Genomic DNA, 19,741 nt, shown 5'->3' with positions numbered 1-19,741 from the left:
GAGAAACTTCATAGAAACAACCTGTGTACAAGTAAACGAGAGACGTGCGCTACGAAACAAAACAAAAAGAAAAACAAGGCGTTGGTCCACTACTCCTAAAAGCTTAAACAAGCAAAAGCTTCTTCATTGTCCAACCTACCTTTTCTGTCCCGCTTCTTCTACCCGGAATCCAGCACACAGACTCTGGAATCTCAAGTAATGCACCAAAAGCTTAGCGGCACTTGAACAGGTTCCACATACTATCTTAATTCTTTTTTTCTTTTTTTTTTGTTTGCGTTGATTTCGTGTTAAATTTGGGACGATGACGACCCTTTTGTTGTTAATATGATTTGAGTCTTTCCGTTTTTATATACATTGATAATCTTAATTGGTTCTATAATTATGGGTTGGGAGTATATGCGCTGAATATGTTTCAAACCAGTCTATTGTTGGGTTTTTATAGTTGTTCTGATTGTTCACTATGTTTTTTTTTTTTGACTTCCTGAATGTTAGCAAAAAGGTGTTGAGTAAAGATTGGACTCAAATTGAAGTCTTTCACAGATATTACAAACTACAGGCACGTTGTTGCTTGAAATTCAAGTGTTTCTTGGCTTAATTTTGATAATCTTGGATTTATATTTTATAATTTGGCAATATTATTTAGTACTATCTTATTACATTCTTCAACTTTGTTTCATCTTATAACCTGCAATTAACCAGTCAGAAGCGGGGATAGAGAGAAGTTTTCCCTTCCCTTTTGCCGCTTTAACAGATTTTCTTGGGGTTTTCTATTTTCCCTTCAATTGTTTTTCTTTTGACGGGTAGAGGGTTCGGAAGGGGTTTGTAGGATGGGTAATATACAAAGAAATTTGGTAGAATTTACCCACATTTCATTGTTCTAGTTTTGACTGCCCAAATAAGGTAATTTATGATTCAATAAAAGAAACCTGATGTCAAAACGAACTTTAGTGATCAACTTTTGAGGGATATAAGTTTTATTGAACTTATATTCATACATGACTGGTCCTGTGATAGTTACTCAAATATTAGCTTTTCTTGGTTGATCTTAATGATTGGTTGGTGAACATCCTGGCTTGGCAGAACTAGAAACATATATTGATGCAATCACACAATAATGAGTCACACAGGCTTGGCCCCGAAGAGCTTTGATGTTTACAACAGTCTAGTGTTGCTTTAATCCCAATATCATCCTTTGCTCCCTTATGATTAATTTCAGCTATTAATCCTCCTGCTTCTTCACTTGCAAACTTCAGCACATTCTTCTGTTGACCATTTTAGTAGTGGTTACCAGGTTGAACCTATATAAACCTTTGGTGTTCTTTTCAACCTACTACTGTTGGGTAAAATTTTACCAATATCATCAAACTTTTTTCATGGTTTATGTGAAATGCAACTTGTTAGGAGTGTGTTTGGTCTAACTGTATGTCTTAGCCTTTAAGTTTGGTCACCTTTCATTTTTAATATCTTGTTGCCAATAAATGTGTTAAAGTTCGTTGTTAAACGAATTGATTTGGTCTATAGATCTCATGGGTGGCAAGAGTTCAAAGAGATCAACAACTGGTCGATATGCATCATTTGGGTCCAGTTCATATTCAGGTTATCAAGGCTATCCACAGTCACCATATACTCAACCAAGCTACAATTATCCCCCGCCACCTCCTTGTCAAACATATGGTGGTCCACCTCCTGAGTCAAGGAAAAGGCTTGAGAGGAAATATTCAAAGATAGATGATGACTACCACAGCTTAGAGCAGGTAAAGTGAAACACTTTCAATTTATAAATGAGTAGAAGGATAATACTTCAGCAAGTTTATGATGCTTTGGAATATCGACCATAATCTCCTCAACCTGTTTTATTTGTTAACAATAGTCCATAATGCTTCTGGTCATGCTGAAAGTGAGCATTTGTTCATCACGTTCCGCATCAAGATATTTATGCTGTCATCTGTGGAAGTTACAAATGCAGTAATGAACTTTGAATATGGCATCAGTTTTATGTTAATTCATGCTGAAATATGCGGTAGCATGCAATAGTATACCTGTATGTTTTTCTGCCACTCCCATCTAAATTCTGTTCGCAGCTGCTTTGTAAGATTACAATGTGCATATGTAAAAGATAAGTCAATACAAGCTTTGGTTGTGCTGGATACCATTTTCTGATCTAACTAGTTGATTCGAGTTATTTTCTATGTCAATACGTTCAACCCTCATAGTTATTCTGCTCCCTTCTTGGAAAAAGAGTCATAAATGTCTTCCTGTATCCTACTTTTATCTTTGGTGAAGCAACTTGTTATCTAACTTTGCACATATATATGTTTTTGCACCAAAAAAGTTATCTTATTGAACATGCCAATTATTGTTTGTCAACTATAGGCTGCTAATGCACTTTATCCTAAATAAATTGGTTGTTGAATAATTTGTCAATCAAACTCTTGATATGGTGCCACATTTAAGTTTATTGGCAAGTGAGCATGAAATTAACTTTTCACTATAATCGAGAATTATAGCTGATGCGGTTTTTCCACGACTCTTTTGGACCAAATCTTCTAGTTGTGTCATGTTGAATGTTTTGAGTCAGGAAGTTTGAAATTTCTTATTTATGGAACCTATTTACTTTTTCATCTTAATAGAACTTATGAGATAGGTTTTTTATCTGGTTATTTATATTGCTTGACTGACTTTCTTTTCTAGGTTACTGATGCCCTTGCACGTGCTGGGCTAGAGTCTTCGAACTTAATTGTTGGCATCGATTTTACCAAGAGCAATGAGTGGACTGGTAATGCTTCAAACTGTGATAGGATACTTATGTTTGACTTTTTTTTAAAATGAGAATACTTATATTTGACTTACAACACTGTCCATCTAATCTGCTCCTGAACTAGGTGCAAGGTCATTCCACCGGAAAAGTTTGCATCACATTGGTGATCAGCAAAATCCATATGAACAAGCAATATCCATCATTGGAAGAACATTATCAAAATTTGATGAGGACAACCTGATTCCTTGTTTTGGATTTGGAGATGGTACTTCCCTAAACACCTAATTTCTAATTGGACCTTTTTAAATCACAGAGGTCTTATATGATTGTGTCATTGGCAGCCTCAACACATGACCAAGAAGTCTTTGCTTTCTATCCGGATGACAAATATTGTAATGGATTCGAGGAAGTACTGAGTAGATATAGAGAGTTGGTTCCTCAATTACGGCTTGCAGGTGTAGCTTGAGTCTTCTTTTTTGTATTTGCTTTTTTTCTGATTGCCTGCAGTGGGTATACTTCTGCATTTCTTCTTCTGCTTCGTGACACTTTCATCTTTACAGGACCAACATCATTTGCTCCTATTATTGAAATGGCAATCACTATTGTTGAGCAGAGTGGCGGCCAGTACCACGTTTTATTGATAATAGCGGATGGACAGGTAGATATGCTGTCTCGCTATAACACAAAATATGGAATATTTATCAGCCGATTCATTTTGTGTATTTTCTAGTTTCTAGTGCTTTAATACTACTTATATGAATATTTCATGCTTGTGCAGTCTATTCGTTTACAAATCAGTTGACGGGTAGTTGCATTCTACAAAGAAAACAGATGAATGCGATTTTGAAAATGGTTTAAAATTTGATCTTGGATAATCATAAACGAATGTGCGTAACAGTGGAGTACTTTAGTTAAAAAGAAGTCTTCAGATTTGTACCAGAAAAGAATGTGTGTGTGTATGTGTGCCCGCATGCGCATTGTGAGTGCCTGAGTGGTATGCGCAACCAGTGATTGACTGTTCAAAGGATAAGCAGAGCCTGAAGTAGTTATCAAAGGTATCCACCTTTAACATTGTGCTTATCACCTCCCAAGCAATGGATTGGGTTGGAGGCTATGCCAAACCGAAGTAGATAATTCCACGACCTAAATGAAAGTTTAAATAACAGTAAAGCTATTTGGTGGTTGTGGTAATCTTTAGGACCATCACGCAGTAAAATGTCCAGCTTTCAAAATGGTGTTCAGATTCTCTTCCAATTGCACCCTTTTAATTCTCACATATTTTAGAGATCTGGAAAATGGAAGTCCCAAGTTTTTATGCCAAATATCCGCCTTTAAAGGAGCATATCATGGTTCTTGAAAGAATTTAAGACAGTGGTTTACTTTGAGATGCGTGAGCTTTTGTGCCTTCTCCATTTGTATGGGTGTGAATCTAATTGTTTCAGATTTAGAGGAGTAGAAGAGAGATTGGTAGTGACATACACTGTCAATATTTCAGCTAGCGCAGTCCTATGTAGAGATACATGAAAGAGGAGAAACAATCCATAAAGCTTTGAGTGACTTCCCATAGAATTTTGGTGGAAGAACTTTATCTTTGTTTTGCCGATAATTTGACCTATCATGAGACTGAAGGCATTAACGCTGTTGGAAATAAAAAATGAATCTGTCAGTAGTCAGTATGCATAATTTTAAGCAACACATCTGACAGGAACAATCCGCTTTACATGTGAATGTAGCATTTAACTAGTTCCAGCCAAAATGGTTTATCAACAGCTTATCTAAATTGAAATGAGACTAATTACAGGTTACAAGAAGTGTAGATACTGTGCGTGGTCAATTAAGCCCTCAAGAGAAGAGAACAGTTGAAGCAATTGTGAAAGCAAGGTAACTTTTTCACTGTAGTTAAAATTCTTTGATAATGCTATTTCCAGATCATTCTTGAAATTATTTTAATGTTTATTTGCAGTGAATATCCCTTGTCTATTATTTTAGTTGGGGTTGGAGATGGGCCATGGGACATGATGAGGGAATTTGATGACAATATCCCTGCTCGAGCCTTTGACAATTTCCAGGCAAGTAATTGCTGCTGCTTTTTTTCCTGTCCTTGATGGTATTGATTTGTTTTCCCTAATTGCCTTAAGTTTCTGGTTTCCTCATCAACTTTTTGTTCTTTTCAGTTTGTTAATTTCACAGATATCATGTCAAAAACTGTGGACCGGTCTCGGAAAGAAGCTGAGTTTGCCTTAGCAGCATTGATGGAAATACCTTCTCAGTACAAAGCAACTCTGGAGCTGAACATTCTGGGGTACAAATTGAATGCTCATTGTTAATTTGCTACTAGTGGACACTGAAATTTAATAGTACTCAAATTCCTTCTGAAAAGTTGATAGTGGAATTTATTTTCAGTTAATTTTCTACTTCACTCTTCAGTGTTCATTTTGTTTTCTTATTTGGTTTGCTTTTTTGAGCAGTGCTCGTAGAGGGAATGAAATTGACAGGATTCCTCTCCCCCCTCCTCGCTATGGTGCAGCTTCTTTTGGCACATCAAAACCTTCACAAAGCAATAGTTACCGTCCAAGTGCGCCTTCTAGCACTAGCAGACACAATTCGGCTGTTGGATCAAGTCATCCTGCAAGTTCTGCAGATAATCATGTAAGCAGCAATTTTTCTGTTTATTTTATCTTCTACTCTTGATAACCACTTAAACATGAAGGCTCATTCTGAACCAATTTTGTCAAATATCAGGTTACATTGTTGACCTTTCAAATTGATTTGGAATATATTCTTATTTATTCATCGCCCTTTTCTTTTTTATTTTTTATTTTTTATGTTTGATTCCATAGTTTGAAGTAATTTCAGAATCCTTATTATAACAATTTGTTTCACCTCTTATTGTTTGACAGCTCTGTCCCATCTGCATAACCAATCCAAAGGACATGGCATTTGGTTGTGGACACCAGGTATGGTCGTACAGATTCTCAATTTCTGTCTCAGGTAGCAGTAGTAAAACTACATATATTGACATGAACTCATTTGTTTGCAGACATGTTGTGAATGTGGGCAAGATCTTCAGTTGTGCCCCATCTGTCGGGACAGCATTCAGACTAGGATAAGACTTTACTGAGTCACTTCTTGTGGCTGAAGAATAATTTGCTGCTAAGAAAGTCTGATTCTTATGTTACTGAGCAGTTTATTAAATTATATTCTTGCTGATGGATCTCAGTTTGTCAGCAGTATAAATGTCTTTTTGATTTTAGAGATGTTACATTTCAGTATTTTGCCCTGTACATAGATTTTCTACTTTCTATTCAAGGTTACTCATTGTTCATTGAAACTGGTGCTCAATGTGCAAAGATAATTTCTGCTTTCACCTGTGTTCAATGACAAACTCAATGACTTATCGGCTGCATTGCTTGAGGAATAGTTTCACAAAAATTTAGACGAATTGCTTCTAGATTGAGTAGAAAAGGGATATATGGAAGTTATCTCTTCTCTGTGCGTCATTATATCCATCATTTCTTATGTGAGATTCGACGGTTATCAAGTTTCCGAGCCACTTTTTTCCTGTATATTTTCCTATATAAGTCATCTTAGAAGTCACAATTTTAAATTGAGGTTTAAACTTTCTGGCAGAATGGATGAGTCTTGAGTGTGTAAACGAATGTTTGGTGCTCCCTCTCTTAGTGGATGAATCATTGTCACACAAAAGGTTCATGTGGCAAGAACTACCTAACCATTTTGATAGACCACGATTAGTTGAATATTTGACCACGATTAGTTAAATATTAGTATTTGATTGCTCATTTGCGTGAGTTCATGCGGAAGTCCCTATATAAACACTTCCTTTAAAACCATAGTAATGCATTCAACACAAAGAGTTTTTCTCTCATGGAGAAGCACTGGCAGATTCTACTCAACTGCTGCGCCACTGCAGCTCTTTTACTGCACTCTCTTATTTCATGCAGAGCAAAAGATGTGCTGCCCCTCTCTGCTGGAAAAGGGACACGGAAGCTGTTGCTGAACAACACGGGAGTTGTCGGTGGACATATGGTTTTAACTCATTGGAACACTGTGATACTATTTGATCGGAGTGTGTCGGGCCAATCAGGATTGCAGCTACGTCATCGGTTCAATGGAACAAGATGCAAGGGTACTCGTGATGACTTGTCAGAGTCAAATTGCTATGCTCATTCTGTTGAGTACAGCATTTCCAACAACAATGTTAGGCATTTGAATATCATGTCTGATACTTTTCCTCTTCTGGCTCCATCTTGAACGATGGAAGGATCGGTCAGTCAGGTGGTTTTGGAGATGCTTCGCGAAGGATTCACTACTTTGTGCCTTGTGAAAGATACTTGTGATTGAAGGGTGGGGAAGAAACACTTGTCTGATAACCGTTGGTTTGCTTCCAGCCAAATCCTCCCTACCGATGACAGGATCATTGTTGTTGGAGGGAGAGGGTCCTTTACATATGAGTTTGTACCAAAAATGTCAACAAATGAAAAGGCTTTTGATCTTCCTTTCTTGCATCAAACTTATGATGGAAATGAAGGTGGAAACAATCTTTATCCTATTGTTCACCTTTCCTCTGATGGCAATTTGTTCATTTTTTGCCAACAGGGATTCCATTCTTTTCAACTACAAGCGAAACAATGTTGTAAAAAAATTCCCAAGGATTCACGGATTGGGGTGAAGGAGTTATCCAAGCACAGGATCATCAGTAATTCTTACTGGATCACAAAGATGGGCTCCGCAAAGTGGAGGTAATGATATGCGGAGGGGCAGCTTCAGGAGTGAATGCAGCTGCTCGACAAGGCAGATTCTTGACAGGTCTACTGCAGTTGCGGAAGAATGGTGATCACTGAACATAAGCATCGGTGGAAGATGGAAAACATGCCAGGGCCACGCCTAATGCACGATATGGTGCTTCTTCCAACAGGACAAGTTCTAATCATAGATGGCGCGAAGAAGGGTTGTGCTGGATGGCAAAATGCAGCCACCCCATCTCTTGAACCTTACCTATATAACCCAAAGAAAACTCTTGGGAGAAGGTTTTCTGTTCTGAAATCCACTAGAATCGCGAGAATGTATCGTTGATCAGCAGAATGGAAGTGTACTAGTTGCTGGAAGCAATCCAAATAATCAATACACTTACGAAAATGTAAGTCACCCTACTGATCTCCGGTTACAGGCATTCGTCCCGGCTTATATGGGCTGGAAATATACTCATCAAAGGCCTCATAATATGTCCATTGACAGCAATGGGAAGGAAGGAATTGTCTATGGTGACGAATTTGTGGTTCGTTTTTCGCTAGGGAGCAAGCCTAGTAAATATTTAGCTTTTAGTGCATATGCGCCGCCGTTTACAACTCATTCACTATCGATGAATCAAAGGCTGTTGAGACTAAGGTGCAAACATATGGTAAGGGATGAGAATGGCTGGTGGAATGCTACTGTGGAAGCTCCTCCCTCTGCTAATGTTGCACCCTCTGGATTTTATTTGCTTCCTAGCATTTCTGAGTGGGTTAAGTTTATGCAGATTGCTTCAACTTGAATTAATCATCCGGTTTTCCTCTACAGTTGGAAGGTGATATATAAAAGAAACCAAAGAAAACAGAAAAAAAATAAACTAAGGTTTCTAATGCTGATCCACCATGCAGAAATTAGTTTTTGTTTTGGTTAGGAATGATTTATTTATGCCAGTTCATGCTAATTGATCATATTACCTTCTCATTAGTCATTACTAGTTTTATGACTCATCAATGGAATATATTACTCTTCTTTGCAAGTACTATTCTTGAACTTGAAATCTCCAATGGCTCCAACCACAATTTTTTTAGAAATATTTATTTACTTTCAAAAAAAATATTATTTCAGAAATATTTAAAGTGGGTTTTAACTTTTAAGGTCGACAGTTGACACTAGTTTGAGAAGGAAAGATTTGAAATAATATCAATCAATGAGTAAGCTTAATTGTGAGATTTTTGAAACAGAAACATCGACCTTGACAGTTATATATCTAGTTGCCAACTTCTAGTTTCGATCAAATTTGAGAATTATAGTAATAAGTGTTGGGTTTAAGCTTCTTAGAGCTTAAAAGAGGGTTAATGGGAAATGGAGGAAAATTGACAGAGGGACATTGTCCCATATTGGAGGAGGAAAAGATTTTTGATGGGTATATATACAATTGCTTTTCTTCTAGCTCTTAAAGAGTTGAGAAGAAGGTAAACCTCGCGTCGTCGTTGCTCGGCTTTGGATTAGATTGATTAATTGTTTGGGACCAAATTGATTTGTTAATATTAACGCAATATTAATTAATTCAAATTAGATCGTTTCCGCTATAATTTGAATTTGGCGGTTTGCATAAATGACCGTTTTATAAAACAACCATTTTGAGTTGCAACTTTACGTGAAGAGTTGTAACTCTTCACTATTACCAGCGTTTTTGACTATAAATACATGAACTCTCCCTCAGATTTTTCTTACGAAAATTCTGATTTCTCCTTCTTCTTTCTACATTGTTTTAGCATAAAAGAAAACAGTAAGTGTGATTTACCACTTCTCTTTGCGTTCGTTGTCACTGGGGTTTGAAGTACCGCTACACCAGTGAGTTTATCCGTTCTATTCTGTGAGGAAATAATCCTAAACCTCGGTTATTAGGAGGGGGTTAAGTTCCTTAAGGAAACATTGTGAATTCAGTGGGCTCAAATTAATTCTATCTTCTGCATTTCTGATTATACATTGTTTCTATTTTTGAAAATATTTTCTAATACATAATAAAACAATAAGGTCTAACTTAAATATCTGAGTTTTTAATCTTACACTTGCTATATTCAAAACAAATATAGTAATGTCAGCATCAGGGCAGCTCGGTGCACTAAGTTTTCGCTATACACGGGTCCAGGGAATGTCAGCATAACAACAACAACAATGAACCTAGTGTATTTTCATAAATGGATTCTAGGGAGGGTAGTGTGTATACAGACCTTACCATTACCTTATAAAGATAGAGAGATTGTTTCCAATAGACCCTCGGCTCAAGGAATAATGGAGATACGACAACAAGTAGCAAAAAATAATACCAACAATACATTAAGGTGACGGGCATGAGTGACACAGTATGTAATAGTAAAGAATCATGAATAAGATAACACAAAAATAATCCCAGTACTACTGGTAAGCCTAGGAGGAACACACTACTAATTGTCAACCTACAACCTCAATCCTCGACCTCCACGTCTTTCTATCTTGGGTCATATCCTCGGTAAGCTAGAGCAATGGCATGCCCTGCCAAACTACCTCTCCCCAATACTTCTTAGGCTTGCCCCCACCTTTTACTTGTAATGGATAACCTCTTGTCACACCTCCTTTTTCGCCCGCGCCGCCTCAAAAGGGCGCGGAAGGGAGGTTTTTCCAATTAAAGGACAATCGAAACGGGATTTATTTATTTATTTCAGAGTCGCCACTTGGGAGATTTAGGGTGTCCCAAGTCACCAATTTTAATCCCTAATCGAGGAAAAGAATGACTCTGTATTACAGTCCGCGAACCAGAAATCCGGATAAGGAATTCTGTTAACCCGGGAGAAGGTGTTAGGCATTCCCGAGTTCCGTGGTTCTAGCACGGTCTCTCAACTGTTATATTCGGTTTGATTATCTGATATAATACATATTATAAACTTATGTGCAAATTTTATCCTTTAGCCGCTTTTATTATTTTTATTTATTGTTATTATTTTACGGAGAATTGCAACAATGTGAAAACGTATTTCAAACCACGTCGCAATCAATGCACCCGTGGTTATCGACACATTTCGACTCCGTTGAGATTTGAATTTGGGTTACATAAATGTACACCCATATTTAAGAAAATAATTTGTTAAAGACGCGCCTAGAGCGACTAGCGTATTGTTGTTTTGGGAAAGGCCGTAAAATTTTACTAGACGGCCAACTCCGATGTTCTAAATAATTAATGCATACATTTGTGAGGGCCCCGCAATCTACATATTTTACTAGGCGAGGCTCGTCTCATTTATTTTAAATGGACAAATCTTAAAGCGACTACATTTTTCTATTAAAATTAGTCTCTAAAATAAAGAAAGAAAATCCTAATTAATTACGAGCTTTTTTATTTATTTATTTATTTAAGAAAGCATGACATACTAATTGCTAGATTAATACAAATATTGATGAAAAGGAATTTTACTCAAAAATTCGAAATTATAAATAAAATAAAAATTCGACAACTAATATTCAAAAGAATCAAATATAGCTAGATTAAAACTCGCATTGTTATAAAAAAAAACTATTGAGATTAATTATTCACAACCATTTGAAACTATATTTAACTATAATTACTAATGCTTATTAGAAAGTTTATTAAACTTAAACGTTCTTCTAATCTTCTTTGAACTCAAATCGTGCCTTAATGCCTAATTCATGAAATTCAGTTTAAATTCATACCTTAGCTAAATTTAGCTACTTGTTCACGATTAACCTATTGTTGATAATCTTAAAACCTTCATAACTAGTGAATTAACCCATTTTGCCAAACTGATTCATTACAGACTAACTTATGTTATTTTCTCTTATTCCAATTATTACTCAGTAATACATGAAATAGCCTAAATACAATCAATAAAAGGAACAAAGAAAAGCGACATTAAAACTTCAAAATTCAATTCTTCATATGTATTCATGCTTCCACATTATTAGCTTGCAATAGCTAGTATTACAGTCGTGTACCTGATATTGGAAGCAAAAGAAAAGGAAGATCAGCAGAAATAAAGTAGCATACAACAACAGCAACCCCAGCAACCAGTAACAACCAACAACGAGAAACCAGTGACAGATTTTAAAATCAAGATGAAAATCCAAAAAACACCGACAACAATCAACGGACAGAAGCCAAAGGAATTTTTTCAGATTTGAAAGATTAATTAATGTTCAACCCTTAATTTCTAAATCCGTATATCAAAATATTTAAATTGTATATCGGGTGTATATTACTCTCTCTTTTGATTTCCAGAATGTTTTTCTTTTTATTTTTGGAGTCTTAGTATTTTCGGAATTTTTCTCTCTCTTAAAATTCAGCTCCCTTTTTTTCTCTCTCCCTATCTTCCTCTTCTTTCTGTCTTTTTTTTTGTCTCTCTCTTATTTATTTCTCATCCCAAACCCTTTAATCAATTAATAAAACAACCACTTTCTCCTACCAAACCCACTATTAGTTAAAAAATACAATTATTATTTATTTAAACAACTTTTTTTGAGGCTCACAATCCCACTATGTCTTGTTCCCCATGCTTACATTAAATAAATACATTATTCCCCACCATTATATCTTGTCCCCCCATTATTGATTATTTTAATATTATTTTAATCCTAATTGACAAAGCACTCAAAATAAATAATTGTTCAGAATTTTAATTCCAAAAATACCCCTCTAACCTTACTGAAATTACCATTTTACCCCTGAACGTACTGCAAATTACCAAACTACCCCCATCAGCTATAACCAATTCACCTAATTAATTTCAACCAAAATACAGCAAATACGACCAATTTCTAAACAATTTTCAACAACAAATTCAAACTAAATGATGAACAACAAAGAAACAACTAAAATTATTTTGATTGAACAATATTTTTTAACAACAAACAAACCTACTTTCAGATTCAACAACAACAACAACAAACAAGTATATTCAGATTTCTAAATTCAATAATCATTTGAACTTAAAATTAAATCTAACAACATTACAACCAACAATTTCTATATTAAAACTAAACAAGATCATGAAACAACCTGAAGAAATAATCAAAAATGATAATCAACAAACAAGAAGATCAAACTTATATTAATTTCGGATTCAAGAACAATCAAACAAAGTATGGACATAAATGAAAAGATTTAACAACAATAACCAGCAAGTTTTATTCAAATTTGAATTAAACTCGAATTAAGCTTAAACAAAACAAATAAACATATTCAAATCACTAAACTTCAAATAATCAATTGATCTTTTTAAATTAAATCCAACAAAATTATAACAAAGATACATTGAATCAAAAAACTAAAAACCAAAACATAACTTCACATTAAATCACTGAATTAAAAACGAACTTCAAACAAAATGAACACGAATTAAATCTATATTAAACAACAAATAACGGATTCAAGCGATTAAACCAACATATTTCTATATTACAACTAAATTCTTTTAAATGAATGACAACAAACCGCAAGAAGAAACAATTGTGAATTTCAACTTGAATCCAACAACATTAACAATTTCTGAAAAAATACATAACAACACATCAAACAAACTGAAGAAATAATTAATTAAATTTCAATTTGAATCTAACGACATTTAAACTAACAATTTCACATGAACAAACCGAAAAATTAACAAAACGACAAATACGAACAAAACAAGAATCAAACATTTACCGATTTTAGATTCGAGAATATCAAAACAAAATACGGACAAAAGTGAAACTCGAAACCACTAACCGGATCGAAACTACGAAGAACTTAGATGAAAACAAATCTGCCCAAAAACCTTGAAACCAACATAACTCGAATCTGCACGGCAAATATCTTGGCGAGCAGGAACGGGGTTTGTTTCGAATCAAATGCTTGACGAAGCAGCAATACAACAGAAACGATGGGGTTTGGTTTAGAACCAGCTGCTCGAGGAGGATGGATGCAGTAGGAGCAGCAGAAGCAGCTTGGTTTGGAGGAGGTCGACGAGGCAGGCTGTTTCGAGACAAAGTGAAGGTCGCCGGATTTAATGGGGGGGGTTGCCGGACTGGTTTACGTGAGGTAAAGCAGAAACAGTCGAGGCAGTTGGAGGCAGCAACAAAGACGACGAGGCAGGCAGCATCAGGGTGTGTTTGGACGTAGCAGGAGACGCAACAACGCAACAGCACGACGGAGCAGCAGTGAAGGACGTGAAGGTGAGGAAGAAGACGCAGTAGCGAGGGGACAGCCATGGCAGCTTGAGCTCGAGCTCGACGCAGCTGAAACGAAGAGGAAGAAACAGCTGGCAAGGTCGTTTGGGACGAAGGCGAAGAAGAAGCAGCAGCCAGGAACGGCTGATGCGTGCACTGTGTGTGTGAGTGTTTTGTTGTGTGTGTGAGAGTGTATGTGTTGATGTGTGTGTATGTGGGGGGGTCGTGGGGATGAGGGGGTAGGGCAGCAACCATGGTTGCTTGGGGTGTTTGGGAGCCATGGTTGCTTGGGGTGTTTGGGATTTTGGAGAAGAAGAAGAGGGAGGGGGCAGGTAGTTTTAGGTGTTAGGGTTTTTTGGAGTGGAAAATGAAAAATGGGAAGATGGGGGTGGGTCTTTGGGGTTACGGACTGGGTTGACCCGGTTTGAAATGGACCGGGTCATAGGGAAGGTTGGGTATTTTTTGGGCATGTGGCTTGAATTTGAAGAAGAGCCCAATTCCGATTTTCTTTATATTTTTTGCTCTATTTTCTTCTACTTTCTAATTAATAAAACTAAAATTCTAAATTAAGTTATAAACTAAATTAACTTATCAAAAAAATACTAATTAATTCCAAATAACTATTATCGCATATTTAAATAGCAATTAACGATAAAATCGCACAATTTAGACGTTAAATGCTAAAATGCAACGTACATTATTTTTTTTAATGATTTTCTCATTTTTGCAAAACAAAATTAAATAAATACTAAACGAAAATGCGACATATTTTATATTTTTATTAATTTAAACAAATAAACATGCACAGAAAAAAATACAAATAATTATACAAAAATACCACAAAAATTCAAAAATTGCACACCAAGGAAAAATCGTTTTATTTTGATTTTTTTGGGAGTAATTCTTTCATAGGGCAAAAATCACGTGCTTACAGCTGCCCCCCTCTTTGCCCGAAGACACGAAGGGTTTTCGTGCAAAGATAAAGTGAGCGATTTTTGTCCATCCGAGTACTCCGTGTGAAGCATTTTTTTTTGAAAGCTTTGATCGAACCTTTGCTTCAGAGGTTTCCTACATATCCTGGGCTAAACAAGAATCAGGTCAATGTAGTTCGGGAAGTTTTGGTAGCTGGGACTACCGTGGGACTGCAATGTTGCTGCTGTTGCATGCTACTTTTACTGTTTGTTGACCTCCTTATTATACCATGCTTAAAAGAAAAATCAAGAAGTTAGGCTAGACTACGGATTACAAGATCCCATCTATCTTCCATTTGTTCTTGATGCCTTGCTTTCTTGTCGGCTCGCGTCGATTCCGGTGCTTCTTTCTTCCGAGAACTGACGGGGGTGACACCGACCTTTTGCTACTCTGAATACCAATTCTCACTGTCTGGTTCGGTCCGCTGGAGATATGACTTTCTTCATTAAGCTTTGTTATGCTGGGCATACAATGTTCATAGGCCGCTTCTTTCAAGATGCGTCTTTTCTCCCTTTTGACTCATGCGCTTGATTTTACGCTGGGATCTCTTGTTGCAACTTTCCGCTTTCCGGTGCTGGGGATTTTTATTATTTCCCGCTGGGGATTCCTGTTGGATTCTTCTGCTTTACTAACTTCCAATGTATTCCTCTATTATATGGGTGGGCTCCTAACTTCAACCAACAACTTTGAAAATAAATTCGCCATTCCTCTCTTCAGGCGGGCTCCTGACTTCATCAACAACTTTGAAAATAAATTCGCCATTCCTCTCTTCAGGCGGGCTCCTGACTTCATCAACAACTTTGAAAAATAAAACGTCTTTCCTTTCTTCAGGCGGGCTCCTGACCTCAACAACAACTTTAAAAATAAAATGTCATTCCTTTCTTTAGGCTGGCGAGATTTCAAAAATAAAACGCCTTTCCTCTCTTCAGGCGGGCTCCTGACTTCAATAACAACTTTGAAAATAAAATGTCATTCCTTTCTTTAGGCTGACGAGATTTCAAAAACTTTTAAATATAAAACGTCTTTCCTTTCTTCAGGCGGACTCCTGACCTCAACAACAACTTTGAAAATAAAATGCCATTCCTTTCTTTAGGCTGGCGAGATTTCAACAACTTTTAAAAATAAAACGTCTTTCCTTTCTTCAGGCGGGCTCCTGACTTCAACAACAACTTTGAAAATAAAATGTCATTCCTCTCTTCAGGCGGGCTCCTGACCTCAACAACAACTTTGAAAATAAAATGCCATTCCTTTCTTTAGGCTGGCGAGATTTCAATAACTTTTAAAAATAAAACGCCTTTCCTTTCTTCAGGTGGGCTCCTGACTTCAACAACAACTTTGAAAATAAAATGTCATTCCTTTCTTTAGGCTGGCGAGATTTCAACAACTTTTAAAAATAAAACGCCTTTCCTTTCTTCAGGCGGGCACCTGACCTCAACAACAACTTTGAAATTAAAATGTCATTCTTCTCTTCAGGCGGGCTCCTGACTTCAACAACAACTTTGAAAATAAAATGTCATTCCTTTCTTTAGGCTGGCGAGATTTCAAAAACTTTTAAATATAAAACGTCTTTCCTTTCTTCAGGCGGGCTCCTGACTTCAACAACAACTTTGAAAATAAAATGCCATTCCTTTCTTTAGGCTGACGAGATTTCAAAAACTTTTAAATATAAAACGTCTTTCCTTTCTTCAGGCGGGCTCCTGACTTCAACAACAACTTTGAAAACAAAATGCCATTCCTTTCTTTAGGCTGACGAGATTTCAATAACTTTTAAAAATAAAACGCCTTTCCTTTCTTCAGGCGGGCACCTAACTTCTTCAACTTAAAATTTTAGCACCTCTATTCTCCAGGCGGGCTCCTGACTTCTTCAACTTAAAATTTTAACGCCTCCATTCTCCAGGCGGGCTCCTGACTTCAACAACTTCTTAAAATTTTAACGCCTCCATTCTCCACGCGGGCTCCTGACTTCAACAACTTCTTAAAATTTTAACACCTCCATTCTCCAGGCGGGCTCCTGACTTCAACAACTTCTTAAAATTTTAGCACCTCCATTCTCCAGGCGGGCTCCTGACTTCAACTCTAATACTTTAAAAATAAATCAAGCTCCTTTCGAGCTTTGGAGAAAGATTCATCGGACTAAGATTTGATATCTCAGGAGAAAATTTCATCAGACTAGGACTTTTATCCTAGGAGGAAAATGTAAAGATCAAAGGTTTAAGAAACTTACCTTTGTAATTCCTTCTTTTCTTTTCTTTTTCCCTTGCGCTGCTTTGTTCCTGTTTCAACTCTCAAGCAAAGAAAATTTTATCAGTTTTTTTTATGGTGGCCGATTTGTGGCCTTGCTGGGGGATGGTTATCTCTTTTAAAAGCTCGTGTTGTCTTTCCCCGAGACTGTTGGAGATAACACTGTTGGGGAATTATTTACTTACCTGTTGGGGAATAATATTATTGGGGAGTCTCCTTTCTTCCCCTTTTCTCCAAAGCTACTTCCTTCAAAACTTTTCTCTCTCAACATTGCTGGGGATAAAATGTTATCAGCCGGGGATAACGCTGTTGAAGATAACACTGCTGGGGGATTTTGATTCCTTCAAAACTAGTGCTTTACTCTTCTGAAGGCTGCTGTGAATGATACTGGCCTTTTGCTTTTTCTGAGCACAAGTTTCATCCTTTTGTTTTGTCCGCTGGGGAACAACTTCCTTTATTAAAACTTGTTATGCTGGGGGTAAAACTGGTTCAAAGACCACTTCCCTTGAGACTGGTTCTATCTTTATTCTTCCCCGAATGGGTATCTGACTTCCAGAAAATTTTCTAAATGAAAGGAAAATTTTCTGCCCCAGTTTGATAATCTTCCTTACGGTATGCCTTTCCGCCATCAATCCCATTTCCTTTTAAGATTCGACTGTGGTGGTTGGTTGTGATACTCCTACTGGGGATGGCTTTTCCCTTTCTCCTTCCCTGCTCTGCGTTCCAAAAATTTGTTGGGAACGATATTATTTGCTGGGAATGATCCCTTTCTGCTGGGGATATCCCTCTTCTTTTGTGGCATAGTTCGGAAACTGTCATTTTCCCGACCTTTTAGTCTCGCATGAATTTCCCAAATCATGCTCATTGCTCTTCTTGATTTGTCCACGGGCCTTGGACTTGAGGTTTAATAACCTTTGATTTTGGCAAGGATATCCCTCTTGACACTCGTCAATCCTTTTGTCAATCTCCTTTTGCTGGGGATATCTTTCTTGACACTGGCCTCGCGCTTGTTCCTTCCTGACTTAGACCATTTGGATCTTCTAATCAGATCTGGTCTTGCCTAATTGGAAAGCTGATGGCAGATTTTGAAGTCATTTCTCACTTGTTCTGACCAAACAGACTCTACTGGGGAATTTTTCTATGAAAGGAGAAAGATAAACAAAAAGGGAACCGAATAAAAGACAAAGGAAAAAGATGACTCTTTAACAAGAGAAACTATAAATAAAAACCTACCAAATGCAGATACCGACTCTAATGGTCATGACATGCGCATGTGGCCTATCCTCTACCGTCAATCATCTTTCAAGATCTTCATTTGGCGATTCCCCATCTGATTCTCAATCTTATTCGACTTGTAGTGCCCGAAGGGTTTTCACTATCAAACCTCTCTCATTTTTTTTTTCTCAGCTTTCATCTCCTTATGGTGTCCGTGAAGATTTTCACCGATAAGACTCTCTCATTTGTATCACTTTCCAGTTAGGGATTTGGAGTGTTGCCGGTATGATTCTCTCTGCTGGGGATTAGAGTCCCTTCTGCTGTGGAACAGAGTGTTATGTTCACCGGTAAGACTCTCATTTGTCTGACTTGGCGTCTTTTGCAGACAGATCAGAAGGTCTTTCTTTGGACCGTAATGTGGGTTTTTGGATAGGCTAGAAAGAAAGGGTATTAAAGGCTCAAAAACAAATCAATTTGAGGTTCAATATTACAACCTTTGGAACCATATTTGTTTACAACAAGCGCAACCCTTGCCCCAATTTCTTGCTTGGGGATTATTTTTTTATTTTTTTAAATTTTTATTACACCATGACCGAGCCGTGAGGCGCCTACGTATCCTCTTTGAGGAATTAGGTCGAACGTAGTTCCCAATTCCTCTGTTTTCTTCTGACTTTCTTTTGTTTTTTTTGTTATCATTTTTCTTTTCTTTTTTTTTCATTTTTCTTTTGTCGTTTTGTTGATTCTTTTTTTTCTTTTTCTTTTTGTGTTTTTTTTTCTTTTTCTTTTCTTATCTTTTTTTATGTTTGTGTTTCTACTCTTTGCTACTGATTCCGAAAGAGGGGTATGAAAGAAAACAAATAAGGTTCAAAGGGTTAACGAAGGAGAAAGTGTTTAGATAGCAGAATAAAATGCCTTCGTCATTCCAATCTTCAAAACACGCCAAGCACAAACAACACCATTAAATATTCACCACATCTTCTGATTGTGCCGGACTTGATAACCATATGCATACATTTGCCTTTTTCTTTTGTCATTTTTAAAGCACCATTGGGCAATACTCTCACTTGATTTTATGGTTTTTCTTTATGTTTTATTTGCCCCAGTTTCAGATGGCTCGGGTTTCACATAATCTCAAACCGTTCTTATTTCCTTTAAACGTTCTGATCACCTTTCCGGGGTTTTATGATTAACTTTTAAGATTAGGCCCAAACTGTGTGCGCATGTCATGTCACGATAATCGGCACTAAACAAAAATGATAAAAGGATAAAACAAAAAGATGATTGGAAATAATAAAAGACCGGATTTTGCATTAGAATACCGGTGAAATGGTAAAAACAAACCAGAACAAAATCCTAAAACAACCTGGACAAAACTTAAACAAACCGCTATGACAAAATGGAAAGATAAGAAAGTTTGACACAAGACAACATCCGAATTACAACCCTAACAATCCGGACAACAGAAATGACAACAAAATAAGCCACCAAAAGCTTCTATCTTGCTAACCAAGGAACGGAGCGTCCTCCCACTTTATCAAAACTGGCATCTTAGCCACTGAGCTTCGCATCAGTATTGCCCAGACCATTGCCAACTTTAATATCATCAAT

General features: G+C 36.9%; 1 protein-coding gene and 1 pseudogene across 2 annotated transcripts; both read left to right on the top strand.

Moving 5' to 3' along the window:
• LOC107790476 (E3 ubiquitin-protein ligase RGLG2-like) lies at positions 1-6,125 on the top strand. Of its 2 annotated transcripts, XM_075255881.1 has the most exons (13): positions 98-229; positions 493-556; positions 1,522-1,754; positions 2,692-2,776; positions 2,883-3,023; positions 3,100-3,213; positions 3,319-3,416; positions 4,560-4,639; positions 4,722-4,827; positions 4,933-5,060; positions 5,227-5,407; positions 5,659-5,715; positions 5,799-6,125. In XM_075255881.1, exons 3-13 carry the CDS (start codon positions 1,527-1,529, stop codon positions 5,877-5,879), a joined length of 1,299 nt encoding a protein of 432 aa, XP_075111982.1. In that variant the 5' UTR covers positions 98-229; positions 493-556; positions 1,522-1,526; the 3' UTR covers positions 5,880-6,125. The 2 variants fall into 2 exon arrangements, with proteins under 2 accessions (XP_016467884.1, XP_075111982.1); XM_016612398.2 differs by lacking the exon at positions 493-556 and having other exon boundaries at positions 1-229.
• Positions 6,126-6,494: 369 nt separating this feature from the next.
• LOC107790469 (aldehyde oxidase GLOX-like) lies at positions 6,495-8,407 on the top strand (annotated as a pseudogene).
• The last annotated feature ends 11,334 nt before the right edge of the window (positions 8,408-19,741 follow it).

Source organism: Nicotiana tabacum, chromosome 6 (genome assembly GCF_000715075.1).
Source record: "Nicotiana tabacum cultivar K326 chromosome 6, ASM71507v2, whole genome shotgun sequence".
NCBI classification, from domain to species: domain Eukaryota; kingdom Viridiplantae; phylum Streptophyta; class Magnoliopsida; order Solanales; family Solanaceae; genus Nicotiana; species Nicotiana tabacum.
Note: the sequence above shows the minus strand (reverse complement) of the source record. Positions and strands in the feature narration are given on the sequence as shown.

Excerpts from the sequence above, each read along its gene's own strand:
- LOC107790476 (XM_016612398.2), top strand. The coding sequence starts at position 1,527 with ATGGGTGGCAAGAGTTCAAAGAGATCAACAACTGGTCGATATGCATCA. Across the intron at positions 1,755-2,691 it reads ACTACCACAGCTTAGAGCAG|GTTACTGATGCCCTTGCACG; the intron begins GTAAAGTGAAAC and ends TTTCTTTTCTAG. Across the intron at positions 5,716-5,798 it reads CATTTGGTTGTGGACACCAG|ACATGTTGTGAATGTGGGCA; the intron begins GTATGGTCGTAC and ends ATTTGTTTGCAG.